Source organism: Misgurnus anguillicaudatus, chromosome 1 (assembly GCF_027580225.2).
Source record: "Misgurnus anguillicaudatus chromosome 1, ASM2758022v2, whole genome shotgun sequence".
Lineage (NCBI taxonomy): Eukaryota > Metazoa > Chordata > Actinopteri > Cypriniformes > Cobitidae > Misgurnus > Misgurnus anguillicaudatus.
Window position 1 is genome coordinate 2,562,161 of NC_073337.2, and position 12,552 is coordinate 2,574,712.

General features: G+C 39.9%; 2 protein-coding genes across 2 annotated transcripts in view; one reads left to right on the forward strand and one right to left on the reverse strand.

Annotated features, from left to right (window-relative positions):
* The window catches only part of wnt5b (wingless-type MMTV integration site family, member 5b), an 87,428-nt gene that overhangs the window by 48,298 nt on the left and 26,578 nt on the right, over positions 1-12,552 (forward strand). The gene's annotated exons all lie outside the window — the stretch shown is intronic.
* Positions 5,156-8,108, reverse strand: fbxl14b (F-box and leucine-rich repeat protein 14b). The gene has a single exon (XM_055190248.2). It carries the CDS (start codon positions 7,470-7,472, stop codon positions 6,270-6,272), a length of 1,203 nt encoding a protein of 400 aa, XP_055046223.1. The 5' UTR covers positions 7,473-8,108; the 3' UTR covers positions 5,156-6,269.

Genomic DNA, 12,552 nt, shown 5'->3' on the forward strand with positions numbered 1-12,552 from the left:
GAAAGACGCATCTCAAGACAGCGCGCGTATACGCGCAACACCAGGATCAGTTTGAGCGCAAAATGAAAGAGTTTTCTTGCACTTGAGCGGACATATTTACACAACATTATCTCACAGTGCCGCGATTATCCTTATAAAACAGACAGTTATGGATAAATAATGCTAACATTTAAGAAATGTAGGCTATATTGGATCCGCGTGCATAGGTCTTAAAGAGGCACCACCTTAAAAGAATTTGCACTAGTGTAAGTGTAGATAAATCAAACAATAACGGACAAAGAAAAAGTCACTCACTGTTTTTCTTGACATATTCACTTGTTAAGGAATAATATTATATATATTTATATTTATATATACACACATACGTGAAGGCTATGTAGTATTAGTTTACATGTGATTGCTTTCTATACCTGAAAAGTGCAGTACAGTTAGATCAATCTGAAATTAATTTTATTTGTATGTTCTGTTTTTATCCATTTATTTGTGCTATTACTCAAAATTTGATTATTAGTTCTTATTTTATTACTGACTGTTTACTTGTCTTTAACAATATTTGAAATGTATGCGGTAGGTAGTTTTTGATGTTATAATCTTATTTATTAAGGCTTCATGGGTCAAAAACAATAAAGGGCATAATCAGGCCTGTGTTATTTTAGTGCTTTTTTGTGGGGCCTTTAATAAATTTGGCAGGGCCAGTAAAAATTTGACCCACTATAAATATAAATCCTTAGCATAGAGTACAGTTTGTATTTTACATGTACACAAACCTAAAGGCAGTCGAAAGCACACACACTTATCCATAATGGGTAAAAATTGGACAGAACACACCGCTGGGTTCAAATTGACCCAATGCTGGGTTGTTTTAACCCAACTGTTGGGTTGTTGTAATCCAGGGTTGCATAACAACAACCCAACATTGGGTATTTTTTAAACCAGCATGTGTCCTGTCCAATATTTACCCATTATGGGTCAAAAATAACCCAGCCATTTTTAGAGTGCAGCATCGTTTGTTTGACTCGTACCTGTACACAGGCGTTGGACGCATACGTGACTTACGAGTACGAAGGGTGTGCAGTTACAAAAATCTCACGTACTATTCTGATGATGCAATTTCTCACACTGTACGCAGACCCTCTCGGATTGGTATAAATAGGACTATACTTTTAGCTTAAAAAATAAGTCTGGGCTCTACGACTCCAAAAAGAATCTTTAACCAATCTGTTGCACAAAAGGTTATTTTTAGTGGAAAAAAGTTTGACAGACCATTAAAAAAATAAGAAAGAAAAAACTAAAAATGGCTCTTCTACACTCTAAAAAAACAAACGGTGCTATATAGCACCAAAACTGTTGATTTGAATCGTAACCATAGAAGAACCGTTTTTAGTGCCATATAGCACCGGTGAAGCACCTGTGTAGAACCATATAGGTGCCATATAGCCCCACTATAGCCCCACATTTGGTTCTACATCGCACTTTATGGTTCTACACAGGTGCTTCACCGGTGCTATATGGCACTAAAAACGGTTCTTCTATGATTACGAGCAAAGAACCACTTTTGGTGCTATATAGCACCGTTTGTTTTTAGAGTGTATGGCATCGCTGTGAATGTTGTTTTTTTCATGGAGGGTCACACTTTATAAATTGAGAAAGAGACTGAACAACTAAAACTCATTTGAAATAGACCAGTACAAGGCTGTCCTGTCTGCAATGACCCAATCTCATGTAGATTTTTGCGTGTTCATATTATTAAGTTTTATATGATCAAGTTTAATGTAATAATGCATTATATTATCTTATTCACATTTTAAAGATTTCTTTCAAGTTACCATTGTAGAGATCGGTAGATCCTTTCCTGTGGTTAAATACTGCTGAAGAGACCGTTCAATGACCGAGAGAGAGCGCATATTTTTTTGTCTTTAATAATAAGTTTGACCATATCAATAAAAGGGCACGATGTATCATCTGGGGGGCACTGCCCCCTTATACCCCCCTGGCAACAGGCATGCAAGCACAGTAGCTATGTAAACTTTCCATAATAGTAAATCTATTGCGTATTTACAATGGCTGAACTGATGAAACTCCCTGTTTAATAATGAACATTTTATAGCCGTGCGTGCTTTGAGGTTCAGTATTAACGTGAAAACGGGCTGGTTTAACAGCAACAAAGCTTCCATGCTGGTTGTCTTTTATTTCCCTAAATTGTTTTTTGTTGTGTGGTGTGGTTTTCAGTCTCGCACTCGAGTTTCTTTCAAGCACAGACCTCCTGCCTCCAGAGTGCTGCATTTCACACCATATGAAAGTGGATATGTACATGTGGACTTGTCACCTTATACAATCTGAACAAAGGGGAAAACTGGTGCAACGCGAGCCGAAATCCCATTTTACAGGGGAGCAATGAAGAAATGACATAAAGACGCTAAAAGAGCGAGTTAGTGAGACACATGACACATAATCTAAGTCGATCTGAATAGCTCTGCCGTGTTCCATCATTTTCCTACATTTTGCCTAAAATATGTACTCTGTGTATTTGTGTCCCTGTCGAAGGCTCAACTCTGCCGTTGTAAATTTGTTTCTTTCACTGAATATGTGTGAAGGGTGGGGCGAGGGTGACAGATTGGGTCTCCTGGCTCCGGACCCTCTGTACTTCACTTCCAACAGGGTCACATGACTCCAGTCAAACTCTGTCACAACCTCACCAGGGGAAATCTGGCAAAGCAAACCAAACCAGGGCAAATCTGGATGAGGCGTGCGCGTATAGATAATCTACCCGCCTTTGCGAACCCACCTTTTTTTCCGATTACTTCAGAAAATAGCAATTGACGTACAGTATGTGCTGTAAAACAGTTGTGTGTGGTACCAACTGCTTGTAAAAAATGCCATATGGCCGTCATCCAGGCCGCAGTGTGAAAAGACTAGCTCTAATGAGAGGTATACTTCAACGTGACAACCATGAGAGACAGTTAGCATACACCACAATTTCCACAAAGTTAATTCCAATCTTTTTCTCAAACCTACTATAAACCTATGAGACGCAAATTTTATGAAAACCATGTCCGGGTTACATTTCCCCTCAAAATCAAAGGAAAAAAATGTAAAACTATATTTTGACAATGAGACAGGCTTTCAAAGACCTAAGATCCTCCTTTCCTATTCTCATTACCGTAATGGGTAGGGATATTTTGCTTCAGATGTTTGTAAGTCCTATGATTCTCAATGGAGATTCTCATTTTCATGCAATACAAACATCTATCCATGATCTATATGAAGATTTCACAATGCAAAAATCAAAAGTAGATCTTTGATGCACTAAAACAGCCTTTTTGTCTTAAAAAAATACAACTTTCAATTCCCGAATGACCTGAACGTGTTTTTGTGTTTTAAAGATCTGTGAATTTGGGTCTGGACTTGGCAACCCTATTAAACCTCCAGCACATGACTGTTCAGTTTAAATGAGCTTAACACAATAATCAGGTCTCCTGATCAGATGAATATGTTTTCTAGTGCAAACAACAGAGAGATTTAAACCTTTCTGACGTATCTGTCCTCGGCAGAATTGACCAGGTTAAATTTTCCTCAGCACTTTCTCTGTTTTGAACAGATAAACACGGCAATGCCACACACACAGAGAGAAAAAATTGCACCTCGACAAACTACAGCATCTCTCCTGTGCCATGTTTGCTAGACGGTGCCAGTCTCCAGAAGTCAGACAGGGTTCTCGAACCACACAGAGCAAAGTCAAAGTGACTCACAAATTCCTCTCTATTTTTTTCCAGGGCTCTGTAACAGGCAGAGCTTTCAGCCACCTTTTCTAAAAATCTCAACCTTCTGCTGCAGCTAAATCGGACAATTATTTTAGATCTTGAGCAACTTTAATCAGATAATTGGATTGTTTCATTGAGGCTCTGTGGACAAATCACGTGTGCCTTCAAAAATGCCTGGAACTTTAGACAAGAGCAAAATAACCTCCACCCCCCGCCACCTTTCTGGAACAGTCTAAAACTTCAAAGCGTCTGACAGTAGCCCAGAGACACCTTCAACCACAGGTGCTGGAAAGGCCATAACAGGTTGCCGCTAATGTAGCAACTGCTTTAAAATGCCCTGTTCCCTGCTATAAAAAGCTGCTATTTGTTATTTTTAATAGCATGTTTTGCTCAGTGGTAGAGCAAAGTCATAAAGTCATGGATTCGAACCGTAATGCTGTAAGTCGCTTGTGATAAAACCATCTGTCAAATACATAAGTGTAAATCTATCTCTGCTTGGCATAGGAAATTCATATTCAAATTAGTCAAATTAAAGCTTTTCATTATAAAACAACAAGCTAGGAGACAATGGTCTCTGTATATCTGACATGTTATCACAGCATAAAAAAACATCTCAGATTTAGCTGCAGGCAAAGAAAAAAAAAACTATGAACTCAGCAAAGTTGAGATGGCGGTAACCTTCAGATGGGCTTGAATTCTCTTTCCCTGTCTCATCGGGAGCCCGGCACCCCCGTTTAAATCCTCCACCCCTTCGGACGGTGGAGGGGAGCAAAGACTGAAGCTTAAATGCTTTGAATGATGGTGTGGAATGTTTAAAAGTGTCTGTTTGAGCAAAGGGGGGTGGGCTGCCGAATTTTTGTTTCTTGGGGGAGGAAGACTCCCGTGGGACAAACCCTGTCTCTCAGATCTGGTATGCGTGACTGAGCAAAGAGAGGAAAAAAATACCAAACCTGGCTTCTTAACTTAAAGGGAAACAATGAGAACTGTTGAGAGGAGGATTTAAAATTTTGAGGGGACTTTGAATAATGTAGAGTATATGAAATGCACTATTACAGTCACCAAATTAATAAAATTAGTATGCATTAATGAAAAAGCATAAATGCAGTCCCTAATAGACACGATTGAAGGAAAGCATCCATTTTGTTGCGCATTATAATGTAACACATAGCCCTTAACACACATATCATTTTCACATATCCTAAAATGCCGATTACTCAAATCCACTATTACCTTGCATTCCAACAAACAAACCCACATATTTTGCCACCTGGTGTCATGCTGATAGTGTCAAATTTTAAAATGACGTAAATACTGTCTAAACATTAGTCTAGCATTGACCAAAAAACAATGCGTGATGCATGAGCATCTTTCCCCACAAAAACCTTTCAACGAAATTCCACATGGCTCCTTTGTTTATTTATATAAATATCAACTTTAATGTTTTTTTTTTACTGTAAGAATATAAAACATCTTAATTCGGGATTCTTTTTTACAAATACATTTACAGTACATTAAAACACAGTAGCTTCTCAGCAGGACTCAATACATGTTGCAGGTCGATACATCATGTTACACATATAGGCCTGACACACATTTTGCGTGTTACCCGAGAAAAACAATCGATTGCTTCTCGTTTCAAACATGTACTTTATATGTAACGTTGAATATTAATTAATTTAAAACTGTTTAAGATTGTTGTTATAGCCTTGAAAAGGCAAACAAGGTGTCAGTGAATTGCAAACAGGAGGGTTTTTTTCTGGGCCAAAATTCACTTCAATTTGAAGTACAACGCTCTGAATAACAGCCATGAATTAAACAATATCTGCTTGCATAAGCATAAATACATCAGCAGAACCTCTTTTCTCCTTCAAAGCAGGAATTAAAGGCTTTCGGGCCTGTAAAATTGAGCTAAAATCAAAACTAAGAGATTCGAAATATAAAAAAGGGTAGTGTACAAACCCGGTATCTTCATCTGTCTTTGCATAAACTCGTTTTGAGCCGAGCCAATATTTACTTAAAACTCCTTTTGTTGGCTATTTGAAGGGAAATTAACAAAGGTAGTTTGAATCCATCCATTCTTTCAGTCTTTTTGCTTTTCCCAAGCCAAAGACGAGATAATGGGGGGAGGGGGCTGTTTTCTTCTAGGCACAATTATTCATTCTTCTTAAGAATAACAAGAGATAATACATCTAACGAGGTAGCCAAAATATCGGATATTTAACGAGGAGGAGGTTTAATATTGCGATTTGTTGCGTAAACATAACTTTTTAGTGTTCTTACACTGACTGACTGGGCTGTTAATAATAATAATAGCAACAATAACTGACACATGTATCAACATTGTTGCCAATGCATAAGACGTTGTTTTTCTTAGCCTCGCTCTATTGAACTCGACTATGAACGTGTAAATGTTGAATTTTTTGTTTAAAAAATAAAACTCCCCGTCTCCTCCTCCACAACCCCCCTCCCTTCCCAAAATTCCCTCTCCCTCCAGAATCTCGCCGAGTTTCACCTCACTTTCTCGCTTTCAGTCATCTGCCAAAGGCCCAGGTTTAAAACTTTAAGGCAGGGGAGCTGCGTGATCCTCTCCAGTCCCCTCTTAGTGATTTTCGTACATCCATACAGATCGATTCCGGTCAGCTGAGTCAAGTGATCGGCGATGAGCTCGAGTCCTTTGTCTGTAATCCGCACGCATTGGCCAATGTTCAGCGTCCTCAGCTCGTGCATCTGGCGCACCATCCTGTTGATGCCATCGTCGCTGATGTGGCACGAGCACAGAGACAGAGACTTGAGCTGGTATAGGCCCTGGGCAATGTAAGCCAAACTCTGATCCCCTATTTTATCGCAAAAAGACACGTCGAGCCCGGAAAGCCTCAGCGTGCCCATGGCGAGGTGCATGATGCCGGTGTCGCTGATATTGTCGCACGAACGCAAATTAAGGCTCCATAGACTCGTCATGTGCGAGAGGTGGATCATGCCGGCGTCCGAGATCCCACCGCAGAAACTCAGGTTGAGCACTTTGAGCTTGGACAGGCCCTTAGAGATGTGCTTGAGGGACAAATCCGTCAACTTTTGACAGTCCTGGAGGGTCAGGTATTCCAGATTGAGGCAGCCCTCCGCCGCACTCCGGGTCATGCCGGCTAAATGACCGATGCCCACATCTGACACATGCCGGCAGCTCCTCAGGTTAAGACTTTTGAGTCTGTGCAAACCCCACGCGATGAGTAACAAACCAGTGTTTGTGATGTTGCTGCAGCCGCCCAGTTCCAGCACTTCCAAGTTTTTTAGATACTGGGCTATTCTGCCCAAACTGGAATCCGTTATCTGTTTGCAAAGGCTCAGATTGAGCACTCGCAGAGACGGGATCTCCTGTACGAACGCGTGACCCAGGCCGTTATCCGTTAAGTTATAGCAGCCGCTCAGATTCAAGCTCTCGATGTTGGGCATCCCCTGGATCACGTAGCTGAGGCTGCGCCGCAGGCTGAGGATCTGCACCCGCCTGATGCCCCGCGCCTGCAGGCTGGGAAACAGGGACGGGTTCGCCCGTCTCAGATGCAGCTTGGCTTCCACCCCCCTCCATACGGACTTGTGGTAGGACGCGTCCCTCCACGCCGTGCACACCTGGGCCACCCTGCCTTTGTCCCTCACGTCCAAGTAGCTGAAAATCATGGCTAATATCTCCGGAAAGAGGCACGAGATGTGCGTCTCCATCTTCCGCGTGTGCACTTTTAGAAAACAAACGGCGGCAAACCCCCACCAACGGTCACCAACGCGGAACACAGTCCCCTCAGGAGAAAAAGGCTTTTAAACCCCACCAACTCGCTTTCTCCTTACATTTAACTGTGTAAATCGATCAACTCCGTCCCACGTGATCCGTTCGGTGGCGCAGTGTGTGTTCAAACGGGGAAAAAGACCCCAGAAAAGACGCTTGATCCGGGGGAAACGCTGGCGGTCAGGCAGCGCTGCTGCCCGTTTGGCTCTTGGGTAATAGTCTTCGCTCGACCCGGGGATCCAGGCGGTCGTACATTTTCAAAAGATGTTTAAATCTGTGACAAACCTCGGGAGAAAATCAATTCAGTCCGATTCGATCGCGTCTTCAAACCGCTATCAGATAAAATAGTGAGGTTTCGTTTTCCGTTTGTGCTCCGCTCGCGCTCATTGCCAAGCCGAGGGGCTTCCTGCTGCCTTTGTCTGATCTTTTCAAACTGACTTGGCAGGGCCGCCAGCACAGAGCGGCCGCGGGGGAGAGGCGCATACCTAACCTCTGTAAAACTACATAAGGTATTAAAGAGGAGACTTAAACTTGTACACTACCAACAGAGTTGATTTTAAATATTTTCTTGGTTTGTGTTCTGTTGCCATCAAAACTCCTTTAAAAGATATTCGTGTTTTATGTGATTGCTCTCCCCCTTTTTGAAGCGCAAGTGGTTTGGCCCAACTCAGCTGGAACAGTAAGAATAGTTCCCCTGGAAACCAACTTCTTACAATTCAGTTCACTTTACCCTTAACCCTTCAGCTACCGAGTCAGATGGTGCTATTTTTTTGCTGTTGTTTATTATATATAATTTTTTTCAAAGTAAACTTACTTGACATTTCTTTTCTCTGTATGTAAATTAGAGTATGTGAATTTTTTAGTAAAACTAAAACTCTAAAAATCTTTATAGATAGATAGATAAACAAAGACACAAAAATATAGTACAATAGATATATTTATTATTTTTAAACATTATAGTATAATGTTACATTTATTATCTCATCAATAATAATATAGGTTTACATTTACATAAATGATCTATGATTTTTCCTTGTCTTGATGAATGTTTAAAACAACACTTTTTTGTTTTCTTAAACACATGGTCTTCCAAAATTCAGACCTTTTGATTAATATCAGGATTTGAGGTCTTTTATATTACCATACAGTAGTTACATAATTCGTCTGCCTGTTATTTAGTTACCTGAAAAGCAACATTGTTCATTATACAACCCAAACATAAAGATGTGTAATAACAAGCTTAATAGAAAGTATGTTGTCCTCATCAGTCTTACGTAAGGTATTCTTTATTCCACCTTTTGCATATTTACCCGTCGTTGGGCCTCAAGCCCCCCCCCCCTCCTCTGTGAGCGCTTTGGCATTGTTAGCTGATATGACGGAGCTTTTGCAGAAGGTACTGGAGTGTAGCAGTAGGAAAGAAGAGAAAGCAGCGCACAAACGTATATGTTTACAAAAGACAACGCAGTACAGCACAACTGACAGCACACGTCCAACATTTCAGCTGCTCTCTCTCTCTCTCTCTCTCTCTCTCTCTCTCTCTTTTTTCCTCTCTCTCTCTGTGTGTGTGTGTGCGTGTGTCAGTCTGTCTGGCATCTTCTCTCTACCTCATCATATGTCTCTCTCTTTCTCTCTTTAGCAAAGTGCCATTCACCCCCTCCTCCTTCCTCATCACTGTTTCATTTTTTAATTAGCACATTTCTTATTCAGTTATTCCAGCATTATTTTCGAAGAGGTAGAGTCCTCAGTTATTTTGCCTTATTTGTTAAATGCACTAATTTATGAAGTTGATTTAGATAAAAGCGCCTGCTAAATAAATAAATGAAGAGTTTGGTTCCAAAACGAGATAAACGCTATTTTTGAAAAAAACGAGTTACTGCCAAAATCAGTATTATATCAGGTCAGTATTTAAAAGTAAATTCTTAATTTTAGATTATCCAATCTTCGCCTTGTTATTCTGTCATCTTTTCTCCCTTTTTTCCCAAAGCGTGATAAACGCCACTCCTCCTTTTCTACAGAACGCAATAAATCCGCTCCACAAATTACAGCGCACCATTCCACGCATTGTAAACAAACAATGGCGGCGCGTTGAGTACACAGAATCTTAGTTTTCCTCATCTTGTACTTTGTGATCAACAAACAAACAAAAACAAAATAATACTTTAATGGCATTGATAAACCTGTGATGGTTTTCTGTGATGGGAAAGAAATGTAAGCCATCAACATCTAATCATTTACGTGAGAAGCACTCGGGAGACTACCGCTTGTTCTCCCGACACCATCAAGTTGCTCTTATGCTAACACATTGACCCCAGGGGATCTTATGAAAAACTTTTCATTATTTTACTCAAAGTCAACGAAAATCGAGCAGGACCAACACATTTTACAGCTGATCGTTTTGAAAAATGTTAAGCGACGGCGTCAAGTATTACAGCAGCAATGACAGTGTTCTTAATATGAGAAAGTAAGTGTTTTGGTTGATGCCATTAATGTTTATTTTTTAATTAGTGTGTACAACTAGTCAACTAATTGAATATAAAATGGCAAAGATGAATGCACATTTATATATTGATTGAATAGATTTATAGCATTTTAAAAGAAAACTTGTCATGGATTTATTGCATTTTGTGGAAAAAATAATTCGTTTTTATAATAAATCTTTGAAAATCAAGTTATGGATTTGAATTTTTAATGTTTTTATAACCTAAAGATGCTATGTGAAAGTTTGTAAAAGAAAATAGTGGTTTTTCAACTTTCTTGGTATAGAAAACAAGTTTTTATCCAAATTTGTCAAAATGGATTTATTGCGTTTTGGAACCAAACTCTTCAAATGTAAATATAAATTAACCATGTATACTTTATTATAACAACATGTTAATTATTCATTCCTGCGAGTCATTGGTGCATATTTTTTAATCTCTTATCCAATAATATTTAATCAAAATGTAAACGACTTTCCTTTTTGGCTGACATCACCAAATCCTTTTATACATTATCCCACCCCTCCTAACTCCATGGCAATTGCATTCAGCTACGCAACACCCACTTTTCACAATCCAATCAATTCCCATCCCAAAAATAAAATCATGCCGTTTAAACATCCCATTTTATAAGTAAAATAGCCTGCAAACGACATTTTATGTTGACTGCATGCATTCAGGTACTGGTTTGTGCGTTGGACAGATGAAGGTTCCTGACTGTGCGTTGAGCCTCGATGCCCAGCGTGCAATGGGGTGAGAGGTCTGTGACAGCGGCCCCTCTCCCCGGCTCCTCCAGCCGGCCTCACCGCCAGAGAGGAGAGCCGCTCCAGAAGCACACTGCTGTGAGTCAGAGGCTCTCAAAGCAGGCCTGCAGAGCCAAAAGCAGGACTCAAGCTGCTCCTGGAAATAAGCAGAGAGCGAGAGAGAGGGAGGGGACGAGTGATGAAGAGAGAGAGAGAGAAAGCGAGAAAAAAAGGGAGGGGTGTGATTTGGATAGCAAGAGAAAGCTAACAATTAAAAAAGACGCACTCGCCACAGAGAGACAGGACTATTAATTTTACAGTTATGATCATTCAGGCTAAACCGTGTGAAGGCAACATGCACAACATAAACAGGAAGAATTAAAAGATGTTACAAACAAACAATCTAATTGTGACTCTTTGGATTTTTGTTTACATTTACACATTTAGCGGATGCTTTTATTAAAATCGGCTTACAGTGCATTACAAGTTATACATTTTTTATCAGTATGTGTTCCCTGGGTTCAAACCCATGACCTTTTGTGCTGCTACCACTAACCTTTACAGTAGCATTATAGTTCTCTTTTACTAATATTTGTAATCTTACACTTTAAATAATGCTAGATTGTCTCAACCCAAAACGCTGAGTTGTTTTAAGCCGTGCTTCAGTCGAATATGGACATTTTTTAAGTTAACATAACCCAACAGCTGGGTTTATCCATATTTTACCCAACTATAGCACCACCCAGCATTTAATTTTAGTTTTATTCAATGTTTTATTTTCTGTTATTTTTATTTCTAAACATTCTATGTCAAGAGTCGTACTGTGTATGCGAGCAATAAAATAAGAAAAAAAATCAAAAGAAAGAAAGAAAGTGAAAATGTAGCCGAGAGGGAGACGGGAGCCAGAACTGGAAGGACAAGAGCTACATGCAAATGCGAAGGTGTTGTAGGATTTAGCAAAAAAAATCTGTCATGTGATTTGAAGTGCTGATTCAGGGGAGGGGGATAATTGGATAATTGCATGCCACAGAACTGCGCTGATAACTGCGCTCGGGGCATCCGTTTCCTAGGAGACGTATGCATGTGTCAACATGCTGTTGAAATCTGACACCTCATGAATAGATTTTAGATTTACTTTGTAGTTTCTCTCCCTCTCTACTTCTTCACGAACTCACGTATGACGCCAGTCTGCTTTTTTGTTTTGCAAGCGGTGGCAGTTCGAAAAAAAGGTTCTGGCAGCTGTTACTTGCACAAGCCTCACATACATGCAGGGTGCTGAATGGGCTTTTCATGAAATCACACAACAGTTTCAGCTACGGCAGGGGAAACCACATTACTCTCTATTCAAATCAGATCGAAGCTCCCCAGGAGTTTAGCCCCCGTTGCGGTGCTACAGGGGAAACACTAGGAAGTTGATGCTTTCCGTGCCTCCGTGAAGAACTGGCAATGATGTAATACTTTCGCAGCTAGCATAACATCAATGTAGGCTTAATACCACTATTACAAAATGAAAAATTGCATGTTTTTTCCTTAATATCCTAATTTAATTGCTCGGATTGTGTTCGAATTGTCTTCCATAAAAAAATAAAATTCTGACATATTTATTCACCCTCATGTTGTTTGGAAAATAATGCAAGTTTTACCTAAACAAAGGAACATTTGGGGATATATATTTATTTACATACACTGTAAAAAAAAATTAGCTGCCTTAAATTTTTTTGTTAAATCAGCTCAAATTTACAAGTCATGTCAACAGAGATGAGTTGTCACAACTCAACAAAATATAGTTGAGAAAAGTC